A 17,831-nucleotide genomic window follows, 5' to 3' on the forward strand; every position below is an offset into this window, starting at 1 on the left:
CTTCTACTGCTTTCCCAGGCCACAGCAGAGAGCTGGATCACAAGAGGAGCAGCCAGGACAGGAACCAGCGCCCATATGGGATGCCAGTGCCTCAGGAGAAGGCTTAACCTACTACACTACAGCACTGACATCTCCCTCCCTTTATTTTATTTTTTTAAGATTTACTTTATTTGGCCAGCGCCACGGCTCACTAGGCTAATCCTCCGCCTTGCGGCTCTGGCACACCGGGTTCTAGTCCCGGTCGGGGCACCGGATTCTGTCCCGGTTGCCCCTCTTCCAGGCCAGCTCTCTGCTGTGGCCCGGGAGTGCAGTGGAGGATGGCCCAAGTGCTTGGTCCCTGCACCCCATGGGAGACCAGGAAAAGCACCTGGCTCCTGGCTCCTGCCATCGGATCAGCGCGGTGCGCCGGCCGCAGCGTGCTGGCCGCGGCAGCCATTGGAGGGTGAACCAACGGCAAAGGAAGACCTTTCTCTCTATCTCGCTCTCTCACTGTCCACTCTGCCTATCAAAAAAAAAAAAAAATTTTTATTTTATTTGAAAGGTGGAGTTACAGAGAGGTAGAGGCAGAAAGAGAGAGAGAGAGAGGCCTTCCATCTGCTGGTTGTCTCCCCAGATGGCCACAGTGGCTGGAGCTGTACTAATCTAAAGCCAGGAGCCATGAGCTTCTGGGTCTCCCACGCAGGTGCAGGGGCCCAAGGACTTGAGCCATCTTCTGCTTTCCCAGACCATAGCAGAGAGCTGGATCAGAAGTGGAGCAGCCGGGACCTGAACTGGTGCCTGTATGGGATGCCGGCATCGCAGGCAGTGGCTTTACCTGCTACACCACAGCATCAGAGCCCCCCTCCTTTTTTAAGACTTATTTTGTTTATTAGAAAGGCAAAGTTACAGAGAGAGAGAGATATATACACACAGAGAGATCTTCTATCTGCTGGTTCACTCTCCAAATGGCCCCAATGGCCAGGGCTGGGCCAGGCGGAAGCCAGGAGCTTCATCCAGAGCTCCCATGTGGGTGCAGGGGCCAAGCACTTAGGCCATCTGCTGCTGCTGCTTTCTAGGCCATTAGCAGGAAGTTGGATTGGAAGTGAAGGAGTCGGGACTCAAACTAGTGTCAGTATGGGGTGCTGCTGTTGGCAGGCAGTGGCTTACCCCACTACACCATAATGCCAGCCCCTGATTTCTGTATTACTAAAGTTACCTTTGATTAAATTATTAAATTTTACCCTACAGATCTTCTTATCACTTTGCTCGTGGGCTGAAATCAAGACTGAGAGCAGAAAGGCTCTTTTCTGTCACACAGGAATTGTCCTGTTTACTCCCCTCTGCACACAATGTGACTTCTCCATCTTAGTTTCTTACTCAGAATTTATGTGATTTAGTCAGTGCTAGCCTCCACTGACACTCACTAGATACTGACACAGTGGGTGGGCAGCACGGAGCAAAGGCGCTTGTCGTGTGAAGTGCTCACGTGGGAGACAGGCACCAGGAGCCCGTCTGTCCCTGCTGTGGCCGCCCCGCGGTGTCCGTGGGCGGTGGGCGGTGGGCGGTGGCTTCCGGGACCCTGCGGGTACCAGGATCTGGGGATGCTCGATTCCCTCAGATAAATGGGGCAGCGCATGCATGCAGCTTGTGTGCATCTCTTACATACCTTAAAATTCCAACTTAATTTATTGAAAATCCACGATTCACTCCCCAAATACACCAAGAGCCAGGTCTGGGCCAGGCTGAAATCAGGCGTCTGGAACTCAGTCCAGATCTCCCATGTGAGTGGCAAGGACCCCACTACCTGAGCCACCAGGGTGTGCGTTAGCAGCGAGCCGGGACCTGGTGTGGAGCGGAGACGCCAGCGCAGTCACTTAATTGCTAGACCGATGCCTCTCCCTCCCTGTATACTTTAAATCATCTCTAGGTTACTTACAATACAAAATATAAGGATGCGTCCCTACGTTCCTGGAGAAAAAGAACCACAATGTGGTATGATTTTCCCATGAACTTTTCAAAGACCCCTCATACAGTGTAAATGCTACTTATTGCTTAGAGAATAATGACAAGCAAAAAACGGCCGTTTTTTTTTTTTATATAAATAGGTATTTATTTTTTACTTGAGAGTCAGAGTTACACATAGAGAGGAGAGGCAGAGAGAGAGAGAGGAGAGAGAGAGAGAAAGAGAGAGAGAGAGAGAAAGAGAGAGAGAGGAGAGAGAGAAAGAGAGGAGAGAGAGAGAAAAAGAGGAGAGAGAGAGAGAGCGTGGCCCAGCCCCAGCTATTGGTGTTGTTTGGTAGCAAACCAGAGGCTGGAAGATCTCTCCCTCTCTGTCTGTCCCTCTGTGTCTGTAACTCTTTCAAATAAGTAAATAAATCTTAAAAGAAAAAGAAATTAAAGCTCCAAGTGGAATCTCTTCCCTGCTTGATGGCACGGCCTGCCCGCCCGTTCCAGGAGCGACACAACGCCAAGACCGTGGGGGAGATCAAGCAGTTCGTCTCCCAGCTGCCACACATGCAGGCGGCAAGAGGCTCCCTGGCAAACCACACCTCGATTGCGGAGCTGATCAAAGACGTCACCAGTGAGTACCCCGGGGCCGGGGCCTCGGCTGGCAGTGCCAGGAGCCCACCTGGCAGAGTCAGCCCTGTGTTACTATCTCATAGATTTGCAACATGAGGGAGCTGTGCGCGTGTCCATAGTTAAGAACGTTCCATTTGTTTTCAACTCAGTTTTTTCATTAGTAACCATATGACAAAATACTTGGGATACAGATAAAAAATTTGTCCAAGAGTTTGCCCAGAGTAAGATGAAATTAGTTAATTTTTGGTCTAACTTTTTTCTGGTTGTAAAGTGTTAATTATAGCAGTGTGGTTGGGTTTTTCTCTCTTGAAAACTTTCTTAGTACAAGAGCGTATGTTGAGTATTTTGAAAGAAATCCAGAGAGGTGTATTAAGCTGAACACGAGCATTTGTTCATTTAAACATAGGGCTGGCAAAGCTGCGTGGGAGACTGTTCATTGTCCTGTTTTATGAAGTGTGCTTCAATTCTTAAATAAAACATAGTGTTGGAAAATCAGGCCCCCCCCCCCCCCCCCCCAGTTTTAGCATTAATAGAAATGGAAAACAATTGAACCTAGATTGGGTCTGATGATGAAAGTTACAAGCACTTTTGCTGAACAAGGCTCATTCTGCAAAATGCTGAGGTCTGTGTTTAAATCCTCAGGGTGCCGGTTGTCAGCTGCATCTAACGAAAGTTAGGAGTTCAACATTCTGGGGTTTTCCATGCTTCTTAGAAGATTCTCTTCGGGAAATGGTCTGGCCTTCGCTCGCTTTCTTTCTTTTTCTTTTTCTTTTTTTTTTTTTTTTTTTCCGACAGGCAGAGTGGACAATGAGAGAGAGAGAGACAGAGAGAAAGGTCTTCCTTTGCCGTTGGTTCACCCTCCAATGGCCGCCGCTGCGGCCGGCGCACCACGCTGATCTGATGGCAGGAGCCAGGTGCTTCTCCTGGCCTCCCATGGGGTGCAGGGCCCAAGCACTTGGGCCATCCTCCACTACACTCCCGGGCCACAGCAGAGAGCTGGCCTGGAAGAGGGGCAACCGGGACAGAATCTGGTGCCCCGACCGGGACTAGAACCCGGTGTGCCGGCGCCACTAGGCGGAGGATTAGCCTGTTGAGCTACGGCGCCGGCATCACTTTCATTTTTACACGTCTTATTTCTTAACCATACTTTTTGTGTGTGTGTATGTGTGTGTGAAAGCACCTGACTCAGATTACATTTATTTAATTTCTAAATTGAAAATTTGCTTGTTATATTTTAGCTTCTGAAGACTTCTTTGATAAATTAACAGTGGAACAGGAGTTTATGTCTGGAATAGATACTGATAAGGTATGTAGACAATAAAGCTGTTCTAACAAATAGTTGAAAGCGTATGAAACATAAAATCGCAGTCGGAAAAGGACTGCTGTGATTCTCATGCCTTGCATAAATATTTTTCGGAGCAAATGCAAAATGTAAAAATGCAGATTTTGTCAAGGAACGGATATTTCACATTTCTTTGCATGACACCTTCTGCACTGCGTGGAGATGAGACTCAGCCCCTAAAGTCAAAGCTCATAAAGGGAATAATGGAGAAATTGAGATATTTGCTTTTTGTCTCACAATTCCTTTAAATATCCAGCTCTGTTAATAAATTTTTCACTATTCATTTATGAAAATTCCCAGCTTCTAAAAATCTTCCTGTTGCTTAGTGCTGAATAAATTCCTGGCCTTCCTGAGGTAGACTTGGCCCTGGGCAGCCTCTCCGGAGGTTGTCCTCAGAGACTGCCTTGGGGCTGACCAGTGGCGTGACTGCCCTGGCTCCTGGGTGACCGCTGGCATGCGTGGCAGGGGGTAGGGAAGGAGGAGACAATACCGAGCCATTCTCCTGCACGTCCCCGGCTTTGACTTTGGAAATTAATAAGCCTGGAGTTCTCAAATCACAGAGCAGATGCTGAGCTCATGTGCATCTCTGCTTCAGGCCAACAGCTACATCGAGGACTGCATTGCCCAGAAGCACCCGTTGGTCAAGGTGTTAAGGCTGGTTTGCCTGCAGTCCGTGTGCAATAGTGGACTCAAACAGAAAGTTCTGGATTATTACAAACGAGAAATTCTCCAGGTCAGTGTAAATTATTAACTTGCCAAGAGGAAAGCACTTTTTAAAAAATAAAGGTGCTTAAAAATAAAAATACTTCACAAAACGGCTCTAATGTTGCATTGTTACCACCGCCTTTAATTCTTGTCATACTAGAGTAACTGTTCTGACGTCTGTTCTTGTTCTGCATGTCAGTAAAGTGGCAAACCTTTACTGAGCATTTACTGCATGTCAGGTCTTTTGGAAGAGGTTTGCACGTGTACATTTGTTTATCCTCACGACATCCCTACAAGTTAGATACTGTCACTGTCCCCATTTTATGGATGAAAAAACTGAGGCACAGACTTGTGAAGTCATCCACAGTCACCCAACTCATAAATAAAAGACTCAGGCAACTTGGGTCTAGTGCTGTGCTCTTGACAGCGTGGTCCTAAGCTGGAGAAAGGGAGCTGTTTACAAATTTTTGTAACAGTTCCGTAGCAGGCTGACTTATACTAAGTCTGTTTTACTTCATAATGGGGAAAGCCCACCATTATTTACAAAATGTCTCTTCTGTTTGAAGCTATCAGAGACAGTGTTTAAGCGCGTTATTTTTTTTAAAGATTTATGTATTTATTTGAAAGACAGATATACAGAGAGCAGAGGCTGTGGGGGGAGAGGTCCTGCATCTACTGGTTCACTCCCCAAAAGGCCCCAATAGCCGGAGCTGGGCCAATTCGAAGCGAGGAGCCAGGAGCTTCTTCCAAGTCTCCTACATGGGTGCAGGCCAAGCACTTGGGCCATTCTCTGTTGCTGGCTAGGAAGTAGCACAGCTGGGGCGCGAACTGGCACCAGGTGGGGTGCCGGCACTGCAGGTGGTGACTACCTGCTTCACCACAGTGCCTTCCCTGAGTACATTATTATTAAAATTAAAAATTTGTTTTTATTTTTACCGTTTTCCAAGTTTACATAAGGTGCGTCAAACAATGCAGAAGCACCTGGAGCAAAATGGGACCATCTCTGTACTCTGCGACACCCCGTCTCGCTCCCCAGATGTCACCAGCGTCAGCCACTTCCAGACTCCCTTGTTTGCAGACACCCAAGTGGGACTGGCTGAGTCCAGGCCCAGCTCTGCTCTTCATGAGCTGTGAGCTGGGTGGCGTGCGTGAAAGGGACCTGACAGTGCTGCCCACTCGTGGGGTCGTGGCGCAGATGGCAGAGTGAACTGAGTGAAGCGCTCGATCAGAGCAGTGCCCCGCTCCTAGACAGTATTCTTTTCTTCACGTTCTTTGTTTATTTTATTTTATTTTTTGACAGGCAGAGTGGACAATGAGAGAGAGAGAGACAGAGAGAGAGGTCTTCCTTTTGCCGTTGGTTCACCCTCCAATGGCCGCCGCGGCCAGCGCACCGCACTGATCCGAAGCCAGGAGCCAGGTACTTCTCCTGGTCTCCCATGGGGTGCAGGACCCAAGCACTTGGGCCATCCTCCACTGCACTCCCTGGCCACAGCAGAGAGCTGGGCTGGAAGAGGGGCAACTGGGACTAGAACCTGGTGTACCGGCGCCACAGGTGGAGGATTAGCCAAGTGGGCCGCGGCGCTGGCCTGTTTATTTTCTTTTGAAAGAGAGAAAGTAACAGACATTCTGACATTTGGAAAGAGCTCTTCCAGCAGCTGGTTTGCTTCCTCAAATGACTGCAGCAGCCGGGGCTGGGCCGAGCTAGGTCCAGGAGGCAGAAACTGCACCTGGGCCTCCAGCCTGTGTGGCAGGGGCCCAGGTGTTGGAGCCGCCATCTGGGTATGCATCAGCAGGGAACTGGAACTTGAACGCTAGTAGTCCCATGTGGGATGAGGCTGTCCCAAGCGCATCTTAACCGCTGCGCCAAGCGCCTGTCCCTTGTAGAAAGTGGTGGCTGCTGTTACGTTTTTTAACAGATACAAAATCCAACTATACATGATATTACCTCTTTTTTGTTCTTAAGACTATATCTAGGGCTGGCGCCGCGGCTCACTAGGCTAATGCTCTGCCTAGCGGCGCTGGCACACCGGGTTCTAGTCCCGGTCGGGGCGCCGGATTCTGTCCCGGTTGCCCCTCTTTCAGGCCAGCTCTCTGCTGTGGCCCGGGAGTGCAGTGGAGGATGGCCCAAGTGCTTGGGCCCTGCACCCCATGGGAGACCAGGAGAAGCACCTGGCTCCTGCCATCGGATCAGTGCGGTGCGCCAGCTGCAGTGTCCATTGGAGGGTGAACCAACGGCAAAGGAAGACCTTTCTCTCCCTACTCTCCCTCACTGTCCACTCTGCCTGTCAAAAAAAAAAAAAAAAGACTATATCTAGAAGTCTTTCCTATCAGGAAGTGTAGGTCTGCCTTATTTATTTTTGAACTAATTATACCCCGTGTATAAATATGCTGTAATTTACTTGATGCTATTTTAATACTTTGAAAGTGTTAAATCACTCTGCAGCCGTGAGCTGTGTTCACAGTAATGGGCAAGCATGTTAGGACAAGTTTCATCCTTTGCCCTGTCTGCTGTGTGCACTGGCGGTTATGGCTGGACTTCAGTAGTTACTAGTTATTTTTGGAATACAAACGGATTTGTCAGAGGTGCCCTTTGTGCAGGGCTGGCGCTGTGGCATAGCAGGTAAAGCCACCACCCGTGATGCTGGCATCACATACAAACGCTGGCTTTCGAGTCCCAGCTCCTCCATTTCCGATCCAGCTCCCTGCTAATGGCCTGGGAAAGCAGTAGGAGGTGGCCCAAGTGCCTGAGCCCCTGCACCCATGTGGGAGACCCAGAAGAAACTCCTGGCTCCTGAGGCTTCAAACTGGCACAGCTCTGGCCATTGTAGGGAATGAACCAGTGGATGGAAGATCTCATTCTCTCTCTCTCTTCTTTTCTCTCTAACTCTGACTTTCAAATAAATAAAAAAAATTAAAAACAAACAAAAATTGCAGAAATGCTTTTCCTGATCTGACATCAAGGCCAAACGGAATGTTTTGTAGACTTACGGCTACGAGCACATCCTGACCTTGCACAACCTGGAAAAGGCCGGCCTGCTGAGACCGCAGACGGGAGGCAGGAACAACTACCCGACCATCCGGAAGACGCTGCGCCTCTGGATGGATGACGTCAATGAGCAAGTAAGGCAGCTCTCTGTTATCTGACTCCCTGTGACATCTGCCTTATTTTCTACAAAGAACTTCCTGACGTTTTGCAAAAGGCGTGTGTTCACGTGTTGTGTTCATCAGAATCCCAGCAGGCAGGAGAATGTCCTCAGAGTGGGTGTCTTGAGGAGAACTGAACGTAGACATGGTCAGGGTGGGACTACGGCCGGTGTAGTGGAGAGCCCTCGCCAGCGCAGGCCCGAAGGGCAGGGAGGTGTTCCCGAGCCTCTGCTGGAACTGGAGAGGAGCAGTGTAGAGTCAGCAGGCAGAACCAGGGATGAGGAGCCACTGGTCAGGGCACCCCGCTGCCTCCGCAGGGTCAGAGAGGAAGCCCAGAGCCTAGGAAGGGGCGAGTATAGCCTGCAGGTGCCTTCTGGGCCCAGAGCCTGGGAAGGGGCGAGTACAGCCTGCAGGTGCCTGCTGGGCCCAGAGCCTGGGAAGGGGCGAGTACAGCCTGCAGGTGCCTGCTGGGCCCAGAGCCTGGGAAGGGGCGAGTACAGCCTGCAGGTGCCTGCTGGGCCCAGAGCCTGGGAAGATGGTGGATGTCCAGCTCCCGTCCACAGTCAAGCAAGGTAGCTTGAGTAAGGCGAGGCAGGCAGCTTTTGAAAAGTCCGTTTCCTGCCACAGTGAACCCTGGTTTTGGGAGCCAACCACTGTAGCCAGTTTTCAATCTCTTTCCAGAAAGGTGGTGTACATATACAAACATTTTTACACAAATGGTGCACGTTTCTAGATTTCTTTTTCTTTCTTTTTGGTTTGTCATAAAGGAAATAAAGGTTCATAACTTGACAGTCGCCTCTTTCAATAGCAAAATTAAATTTTTTCTCCCTGAAAGTGGTAGTACCCTTACTTTCTGTTTCATTATGTCCATAATAAATGAGGGAGCTTCAAGAACTTCACAGAAGGCTGGACATGTAGCCTAGTAGTTAAGACGCCTGTTAAAACCTGTGTCTTGGCCGGCGCTGCGGCACACTAGGCTAATCCTCCGCCTTGCGGTGCCGGCACGCCGGGTTCTAGTCCCAGTCGGGGCGCCGGATTCTGTCCCGGTTGCCCCGCTTCCAGGCCAGCTCTCTGCTGTGGCCCGGGAGTGCAGTGGAGGATGGCCCAAGTGCTTGGGCCCTGCACCCCATGGGAGACCAGGTTAAGCACCTGGCTCCTGCCTGCCATCGGATCAGCGCGGTGCGCCGGCCGCAGCGCGCTGGCCGTGGCAGCCATTGGAAGGTGAACCAAGGGCAAAGGAAGACCTTTCTCTCTGTCTCTCTCTCTCACTGTCCACTTTACCTGTCGAAAAAAAAAAATTAAAAAAAAAAAAAAAACAACAACAAACCTGTGTCTCACATTGTTGGTCCTGGGTTTACTACCTGGCTCTGGGTCTTGACTCCAGCTCCTACGAATGCCAACCCTGCAAGGCAGCAGTGATGGCTGAGATAGTTGGGTCCTGGCACCTGTGTGGGAGACCTGGGTTGAGTTCCCAACTTGAGCTTTGGCCAGTCCTAGCCAGCACTGGGAGCATTTGGGGGAATGAGCCAGTAGATGAGAGCGCTCTCAGAGTACGTCTGTCTCCCTCTCACTTTCTCTCTCTCTCTTCCTCTTGAATAAGTAAAATTCGTGGAAAATACATATGAAAAAACTGCATGGGTTTCAGTTTTTTACTGCCCCAAAATGAACTTGTTGAATTTCCTTTTCTTTCTGTTTCCTACTTATTTATAAGAGGCAGAGTTACAGAGAGGCAGAGGCAGAGAGAGAGCAAGTTCCATTCGCTGGTGCACTCCCCTAATGACCACACTGGCCAGGGCTGAGTCAGGCCCAAGCCAGGAGCCAGGAGCTGCTTCTGGGTGCAGGGGCTCGAGTGCTTGGGCCATCTTCTGCTGCGGGATTTCCCAGGCACATTAGCAGGGAGCAGGGTCAGAGGTGGAGCAGCCGGACTTGAACCAGTGCCTGTATGGGATGCTGGTGCTGCAGGCAGCAGCTTTTCCTGCTATATCACAGCGCTGGCCCCAGATTTCATTTTCCACCAACTTTTTGAAGTCCCTTCTTGCTGGTTTGGGTTGTGTTACTGTCCCGGAGGGGACAATGGTTCCCGGAGCAAGTTGGTGGGTTCTTTTCCTCAGCTTAGTATAGAATTAAAAAGCTGGGAAACGCTTTGTGAAAAAGCAGAGACTTTATTTTTGTTTTGCAAAGTGGCAGTGAAGCACCTCGTCTGAGAGGAGAGCAGATGCACGCCTGCGCAGGACTCTGGGTCTCGGGAAGTGCCGGGGTCTCAAAGGCTTTACTGTCTTTTCGTTGGGTGTTTATGGAGGTGCCCCGTGGACGGGGTTTCTCACTGTGTATGCTGATTGGCCTGGGGCCATGGAGACAGTGGGAGTCTCTTGGAGACAGCCTGGCTCCTCTTGGGTGGGCTCAGCCCCTTCTGCGAATTCTGGGTGGAAAATTGCGACTAGCTTGAAGATGTGGTTAGAAGCACCGGCTCACACCTACGGGACAGGATGCTGCGGTGGGGAGGATGCCCGCCTCCCAGCCTCGGCATGCGCCTGCTGCCCACATCTGCCAGGGGCTCACAGACCCAGCCCCGCTGGACGGCCTCCGGTTGTCTTCAACTTCCCCACCGCTTACGGGGTCTTGAAGATTTCCTGTGGTCTCCCCCTTCTCCTCCTTATTTCTTTGTAGTTGCTGGCTACTTAGTAGTTTTGAGGATATAGCTTAGGATTTAGCAGATAGAGGTTGAGGTTGTGTCCAGCCTTTTGCCATTCCATACAGTGTTTCAGTTCCTGCGCTTTCACTCTGTCCACTGTCTTAGGGCCTACAAACACTTCTGTAGGAGAAAAGCCCAAAGTACCCTAAAAGTACAGTGCTGGGTTCAAAGGTCGTGCATGATGTTACTTGGGGAGAGTGCGCTCAGTTACCCCCAGGGAATTTCTTGTCAAGCAGAATGGCAAGTTCTCCTGTGCGGAACCTGGGGCTGACTGCCCGGCTTCGGAGTCGAAAGGGAAGCTCTGGCTGCCAAGAACCGCGCAGCTGGAGTGGAGCGAATCGGAGCAAGCACAGGGTGCGTGTGCGTGTGTGTGCGTGTGCGTGTACGTGTGTGTAGAGGGGGACAGGCTTTGTATCTCTGCCTTCAAATACAAATCAAATAATTCTGGACTGCCCAAACAGCCGCAGTTCGTAGTCTACGTCTCCGAGTCTCCGAGCTTCCGTTTGTTTCTTTAACAGAACCCTACTGATATATCCTACGTGTACAGTGGTTACGCGCCGCTCAGCGTGCGGCTGGCCCAGCTGCTGTCGCGGCCCGGCTGGCGCAGCATCGAGGAGGTCCTCCGCATCCTCCCGGGGCCCCACTTCGAGGAGCGGCAGCCCCTGCCCACAGGGCTGCAGAAGAAACGTGAGTGGCGGCCAGGTGTGGCGCGGTGGGTGTGTCGTGCAGTTGCTGCGTCACGTGCTTGGGACCAGGACCGCTCTCGTGGTCGTTAAGTGCGAGAACCACGTCACTCCCTCGGGAGCAGCAGCCCCCGCCTCTGCGTGGAGGAACCCGCAGTTAGGAAAAGCCTGGAGCTGCAGATCGGTGTGTGTGAGGTTCAAACGCAGCGTCTTCCAAGACGCATCTGCCTTTTCATCCATGTGGAGGACAAAATGGTTTTGTTTAAGATTTATTTATTTACTTTGAAAGAGTTACACAGAGAGGGAGAGACAGAGAGAGAGAGAGATCTTCCATCCACTGGTTCTCACCTCAGATAACCACAAAGGGCAGCACTGGGCCAGGCCAAAGCCGTTTGCCAGGAGCTTCATCCAGGTCTCCCCCTTGGGTGGCACAAACCCAGGCAGTAGGACCATCTTCCACTGCTTTCCCAGGTGCGTTAGCAGGGACCAGGATCAGAAGCACAGCAGCCAGGACTCAAACTGGCACCCATATGGGATGGCGGCTTCTACCCACTATGTCACAGCACCAGCCCTAGTGATAAAATGTTTTAAAAAGTGGAAAGAAGGGCCGGCGCTGTGGTGCAGCAGGTTAGCGCCCTGGCCTGAAGCGCCAACATCCCATGTGGGCGCTGCTTCGAGATCCAGCTGCTCCACTTCCAACCCAGCTCTCTGTATGGCCTGGGAAAGCAGTGGAGGATGGCCCAAGTCCTTGGGCCCCAGCACCTCCATGGGAGACCCGGAGAAAGCTCCTGGCTCCTGGCTTAGGATCAGCACAGCTCCGGCCGTTGCAGCTACTGGGGAGTGAACCATCGGATGGAAGACCTCTCTCTCTCTCTTTTTCTCTCTCCCTCTCCTCTCTCTCTGTAACTCTGACTTGCAAATAAATAAATAATCTTTTAAAAATAAATAAAAAGTGGAAAGAGAAGCACCAATAATAGTTTCTAATTCTGAAATGTTCACATTTTAGGTCAACCAGGAGAAAACCGAGTCACCCTGGTGTTCTTCCTCGGGGGTGTGACCTTCGCTGAGATCGCGGCGCTGCGGTTCCTCTCCCAGCTGGAGGATGGAGGGACGGAGTACGTCATCGCCACCACGAAGCTAATGAACGGCACCAGCTGGCTGGAGGCTCTGATGGAGAGACCGTTCTAGCGCGTGCAGGAAACCCTTTTTGAAGAAGTTGCAGAGAGGAAATGAAACCCCGTGGAAGAAAACAGGAACACAGCACTTACTTTGGGGCCAGCTTCCTCCGTTATACTACTGCGTATTCCTTCCTGCTTCTCTCTTTATATTCCTAATTTCTTGAAGAAAGAAGAATAGGAAGGAAAAGAAATAGAAGGTAAAAGAGAAATTGAGTTTGCATTTTCCCAGCTGAGGGTCTTCAGTAGAGGTGGCTGGAAATACGGGAGGGGGGTAGCGAGAGACGGCCCCTGGGCTGCAGGCAGGCTGCACGCAGGGGCCCGGGTGAAAGTGAGATTCAGAGTGGAAGGGCCACCCCAGCACACAGCGCTGTTCGGGCAAGAGCTCCTCCTGCACTGGGCAGAGTTCCCTCGGGCGGCACACTGTATGCCGTGTCGCCAGTCTCTGTCGTGTCCTTCTGAGAAAGCAAGCTGCGTGTCCGGAGGTTAAACTCAAGAACATGGTGCTGAGGGAGCAGCTTTCTGCGATGCCACCGTCCAGTGAGGCGCGATGTTGCCTCCGGAACTGGGCGTGGCAGGTGCCTCTGCTGAGCCTTCAGTCCTTCTCTGTGTCCATCCATCCTGGGCCCAGTGTCCAGCTCGTCCCTCCCTCAACAGGGATGACTCTTGCTGCTTCAGCGCCTGGCAGGTCCGTCTCCCTGGTAACCACCTCCTGCCTTTCTCCCCACATCCATTGGCTTGTAAACATCCAGCCCAGTGTTTCCGTCCCTGGTCTGGTGACCTCAGCTTCTGCTATGCGTCCCCTCCGTGACCTTGGAGTTCAGCAGCTCCTGCTCCTGCTGCAGGAGACTCTTAGGCTGTGGTTGAGAGTGGGGTTGGTGGAGTGTTGGAATCCATTGTGTGTCCCTACCTCCCTCCTGCTCCACAGCAGGGACTGGAGGAGTGAAGAGCACGGAGAAGGGGGCCACGCTGATGGCCCCTGCCCACGTCCCCAGAACCAGGTGGGCCTTTGCACATTATGCCCCTCATCAGAACCACGTGATTTCCCCTGCCTTTGCATGGGTGGAGTTCTGATGAGTGCACTACACTGCATCTGATGAGTAGGACAGAAGTTCTGTGTTTCTTAAGCTTTATTTATTGGTTTGAAATGCACAGTGACAGAGAGAAGGAACATTAGAGAAAGATCTTCCATCTGCTGGTTCGCTCCCCAAATGCCTGCAAGAGCAAGGGCTGGGCCAGGCTGAAACTAGACCATTTGGGTCTCCCACAGGGGTGGCAGGACTGCAAGTACTTGGGCCGTCACCATCTGCTGTCTCCCAGGTGCCTTAGCAGGAACCTGGATCCCAAGTGGGGATGGCACTCAGTCCCAGGCACTCTGACATGAGATGCGGGGTGACCAAAGGGGTGGCTTAACTTCATCTCAAAGCTCGCCCCATGTTGTTTTTGTTTTTTGTTTTTAATCACTTTATTATAAGAATGAAGTGTGGTGGAGGTAATATTTAAAATATGAGCTTCTCATGAAATTAATTTGGCTTTGACATTTAGTATTTGGACATGCCAAACTGTTTCTAAAATGGAAAACCATTCTTTAGGAAAGCCTATTTCCAATACTTGCTCTCCCAGGGAGATTCGTCTATGCTTCCAGCCTCAGCTGCTTTAGAGGATAAAGCCCGCCTTGTCCCTCGGTGTGTTTGGCTCGTGGGATTCAGCGCAAGTCTGCTCAGGCCTCCCTCTGTCCTGTGAACAGATGCCAGCTGCAGCCTCGTGTGTCCCCGCTCACCGGGGGCTCCGCGTGTTCGCTCAGTCAGCTCCAAAGTGCACGCGGCACAGAAGGAATGAGGCAGTTGCTTCATCTGTATGTAAATACAGAGTGGAAAGTTAACTATTAGACGCCTGTGTGTAGGTTCACTTACTGCTTGAAGTCGTCTTTGTCTCTGTGAGCAAGGGTGTGTGGATGGGACCTGTATCCTAGGGAGGGTGGGTTGTCTGGGCTCTCGTCTGGCGCGGTACGCAGAGTTCTGCTACACCAGCAATGCTCCTAACAGAGAAATCCACATAGACATTGTCTTGTGTCTTACTATACATTTTGAGTTTTAGCCAACACAAAATAAGTATTGTAACTGTGGTTTAATTGTGGAGCAAGAGAGTAATAATTCAAAGAGGGAATGTTAAAAATAGGACATTGTGGCATATGGATTAAGCCACTGCCTGTGACACTGGCATCCCATATGGGTGCCAGTTCATGTCCTGGCTGCTCCACTTCTGATCCACTCTCTGCTCATGTTCCTGGAAAAAGCCATAGAAGACGGCCCAAGTGCCTGGGCCCCTGCCACCCGTGTGAGAGACCCAGAATAAGCTTCTGGCTTCAGCCTGGCCCATTCCTGTTTGCTGGCTGTTGTGGCCATTTGGGGAGTGAACCAGTAGATGGAAGACTCTCTCTCTCTCTCTCTCTCTCTCTCAAAATAAATAAATAAATATTAAAAAAAAAAAAAAAAGGACACTTAGTTCTCAGAACTGTAAAGATCTTGGGGGCTGGCGCTGCGGCTCACTAGGCTAATCCTCTGCCTTGCGGTGCCAGCACACCAGGTTCTAGTCCCGGTCGGGGCACCGGATTCTGTCTCGGTTGCCCCTCTTCCAGGCCAGCTCTCTGCTGTGGCCAGGGAGTGCAGTGGAGGATGGCCCAAGTGCTTGGGCCCTGCACCCCATGGGAGACCAGGATAAGTACCTGGCTCCTGCCTTCGGATCAGTGCGAAGCGCCGGCCGCAGCACACCAGCCATGGCGGCCATTGGAGGGTGAACCAACGGCAAAGGAAGACCTCTCTGTCTCTCTTACTGTCCACTCTGCCTGTCAAAAAAAAAAAAAAAAAAAGTAGTTACAGAGCGGGGGAGGGGGGGCAGGAGAGGCAGAGAGAGAGAGAATTGGAGAAAGAGGTCTTCCACGTGCTGATTCATTCCCCAAATAGCCTCAATGGCTAAGGGTTGAGCCAGGTCAAAGCCAGAGCCCAGAAGTCCACTGAGTCTCCCGTGTAGGTTGCAAGGACCTAAAACACTTGGGCTGCCTTCCGCTGCTTTCCCAGATGCATTAGCAGGGAGCTGGATCAGAAGTAGAAGAGCCAGGACTCGAACTGGAGCCCATAAGGGATGCCAGTGTCACAGGCAACCGCTTTACTCACTGTACCACAGCATCGGCCCCAAGAAGAAATTTTTTTTAAGGATTTATTTGAAAGGCAGAGTTACAGAGAGAGAGGGAGAGACAGAGATCTTTCATCTGCTGGTTCATTCTCCAAATGGCTGCAAATGCTAGGGCTATGCCAGGCCGAAGCCAGGAGCTGGGAGCTTCATCCGAGTCTCCCACAGTGACTTGGGCCATCTTCCACTGCTTTCCCAGGCATAGTAAAGGGAACTGGATCAGAAATGGAGCAGCTGTGTCTCGAACTGGTGTCCATATGGGATGCCAGCATTGCAGGCAGCGGCTTTATCTGCTACTCCGCAATGACAGCCCCCAGATTTAAGAATACCAAAATGAATGAGGTGTCTGAAGCAGACAGGAAGGGGGCCATCATAAAGACAGCAAGGCATCGAATCGCAGATATCCCTTAGACTGTCCCCTGTCAGCTGAATGACTCCTCAAGTGTGATGTGTTCAGCCGTGTGGTTTACTGATGACGCACAGCTGTGGATGGCTGGATGCCTTTTCATCAAACAGTGGAAGGGAAAGGCAGTAATGCAGGATTTCTTGAACTTCAAGGGATGTAATCTTCCTAGGCTTGTTACTCCACTGCTGTCAGATACCCCAGATTGGGAGGTGAGTGGGGGCCGCCTCGGGAAGGCCTGATGCCGAGGAGGAGCCGAGCTGGGCCGGCTCTGCACAGCCACAGCCAGCTGCACCGTGGGCTGGGGTCAGGGTGCACGCCGCAGCCGGCCTGGCCTGCGAGCCCTTCCGACGCCCCGTCCCCTGGGGAGCAGCTTGATGATGTCCTGCTCCTGTTAGCCCTGCGTCTGCCGAGGCAATGATTCGATAATGGGAGATCCTGATTGGATTAGGGAGCCATTTGCTTCTTGGATGATGATGTTTATAAAAGGCCTGATGGCCACACTGCCTGCGTTTCTCAAAGGTCAAAAAACAGCCTCTCAGGAAAACTAGTACAACAAGCAGGTAGTCAGGGAGCAGCACAAAGTTCGCGCTTTCCTTTGTTAACCTGGGAAACTGTTGTTTGCTTGCTGAAACCCCAGCTGTGTCCTGTTGCCTCCCATGTGGCAGGGTTGGACTTGGAAGTGGGCAGGCCAAGAAGGTGCCTGTAAGCTGCAGGTTCTGTAAATTAGCTCTCGCCCCCTGAGCCGAGCTCTCACCCGCACGCTTGCCCTGGCCCGTTGAAGACAGGACTTCGACCTTAGTGGGGTGGTCCCGAGTGCACCTGCTGTGGCTCTGGCTCCCAGACCGAGTGGCTGGGCTGCTCCCCTTGGGAGTTTGTTAGAAATGGAACTGTTGGCCTCTAGCCCGCCCTCAGTGATTGGAACAGCAAGAAGGGGCTGGAAGTACCGTCTGCGCCCGCTCGCTCAGCCCAGGCGGCCACATGGAGGGCGGGGTCGCCAGTGCCCCGCCCGGCTGAGCTCGCCTGCGCAGCTCTGCGAGCTGGGAACCTCTCTGGGGTGTAATTGCCGCCGGACCACACCTAGTCCTTGAGTGTGCGCTGCTGCCTGACCGTGCTGCTGCTCTCACCGGAGGAAGGCGAGCCGCGCGGGGCAGGACTCGGAAACTTGGCCAAGTGAGTGGGATGGGCGTGCCGAGGGGAGGCCAGGGCCCACAGCAGTGGAACAGCCAAGAGCAGGCTGGTGGTGCATCCCCCCTGCTTCCGCCCGAGCTGGGCTAAGAAGTGCCAGGACAGGTGCGCCAGGGCCCAGGGGAAGGTGAGCCCAGGACCAAGCAGGTGCCGGCCGGCCGGGGAAGCAGAGGGGCTGCAGGGAGGGCCCACGGGGCTCCCATCCCTCCCACACCTGGGGCTGCAGCTCGAGCGAGGGCAAGGAAAGGCGTCGCTGCACCCGCCCGTTAGCGCCTCTGGCAGCACGAAAAACGCAGGAGTGGCAGGAGAGGGCCGGGGAGGAGGCTCCCACCGCGCCACGCTTCTCGGAACCCAGATCAGCGAAGAAGGCGGACAACTTTTGGGGTGGGAGGAATTCCGGGGGCGAATGCCGAGAGCGGTCCGGGCGGGCTCTGGGGGAGGCCGGCCCTTTGGGTTGAGCGCTCTGCTGCTGGACCAAGGCCGGGGCCTCGGCGGTTCCTGCCGTGTGCGTCCCGCGTGGAACGGCCGGGGCTGGGACTCGGGCTGGGGCTGGGGCCGCCGTGCTCCAGGGGCTCTCCCGGCTCCCGCGCAGGGCGATGCCGGGCTCGTCCGCCATCCACGCGCTGCAGCTGCTGCGGGAGCTGCTGGCCTTCGTGCTCCTCAGCTACACGGTGCTCATCGGGGCGCTGCTGCTGGCCGGCTGGACCACCTACTTCTTGGTGCTGAAGTGACAGCGCCGCCGCCGCGCCCG

General features: G+C 52.6%; 3 protein-coding genes across 4 annotated transcripts in view; 2 read left to right on the plus strand and 1 right to left on the minus strand.

The window, feature by feature from the left end:
• Positions 1 to 14,188, plus strand: part of VPS33A (VPS33A core subunit of CORVET and HOPS complexes) — a 31,264-nt gene extending 17,076 nt beyond the window's left edge. Inside the window, exons 8-14 of one of the 2 annotated variants that reach the window (XR_515473.4) lie at positions 2,434 to 2,560; positions 3,798 to 3,865; positions 4,497 to 4,634; positions 7,589 to 7,726; positions 10,961 to 11,129; positions 12,132 to 12,500; positions 13,924 to 14,188. Coding sequence is in view for 1 of the 2 variants with exons in the window: in XM_002722732.5 (XP_002722778.1) it covers positions 2,434 to 2,560; positions 3,798 to 3,865; positions 4,497 to 4,634; positions 7,589 to 7,726; positions 10,961 to 11,129; positions 12,132 to 12,313 (822 nt within the window). In the remaining variant the exon portion in view is untranslated. Of the gene's footprint in view, positions 1 to 2,433; positions 2,561 to 3,797; positions 3,866 to 4,496; positions 4,635 to 7,588; positions 7,727 to 10,960; positions 11,130 to 12,131 lie in introns of both variants that reach the window. The other variant, XM_002722732.5, reaches the window with a different exon arrangement.
• Positions 13,690 to 17,696, minus strand: LOC138847431 (uncharacterized). Its single transcript, XM_070066153.1, has 2 exons — positions 17,295 to 17,696; positions 13,690 to 14,153 (listed from the first exon to the last, which is right to left on the minus strand). Exons 1-2 carry the CDS (start codon positions 17,694 to 17,696, stop codon positions 13,899 to 13,901), a joined length of 657 nt encoding a protein of 218 aa, XP_069922254.1. The 3' UTR covers positions 13,690 to 13,898.
• On the plus strand, positions 16,937 to 17,811 carry LOC138847433 (uncharacterized). The gene is made up of 2 exons (XM_070066155.1): positions 16,937 to 17,065; positions 17,673 to 17,811. Exon 2 carries the CDS (start codon positions 17,677 to 17,679, stop codon positions 17,809 to 17,811), a length of 135 nt encoding a protein of 44 aa, XP_069922256.1. The 5' UTR covers positions 16,937 to 17,065; positions 17,673 to 17,676.
• Positions 17,812 to 17,831: the final 20 nt, after the last annotated feature.

Source organism: Oryctolagus cuniculus, chromosome 21, assembly GCF_964237555.1.
Source record: "Oryctolagus cuniculus chromosome 21, mOryCun1.1, whole genome shotgun sequence".
NCBI classification, from domain to species: Eukaryota; Metazoa; Chordata; class Mammalia; order Lagomorpha; family Leporidae; genus Oryctolagus; species Oryctolagus cuniculus.

Coding starts and splice junctions, on each gene's coding strand:
- LOC138847433 (XM_070066155.1), top strand. CDS start 17,677: ATGCCGGGCTCGTCCGCCATCCACGCGCTGCAGCTGCTGCGGGAGCTG.
- LOC138847431 (XM_070066153.1), bottom strand. CDS start 17,696: ATGGCGGACGAGCCCGGCATCGCCCTGCGCGGGAGCCGGGAGAGCCCC. Junction 14,154..17,294: donor CGCTCGAGCTGCAGCCCCAG/GTGTGGGAGGGA, acceptor ATTTACATACAG/ATGAAGCAACTGCCTCATTC.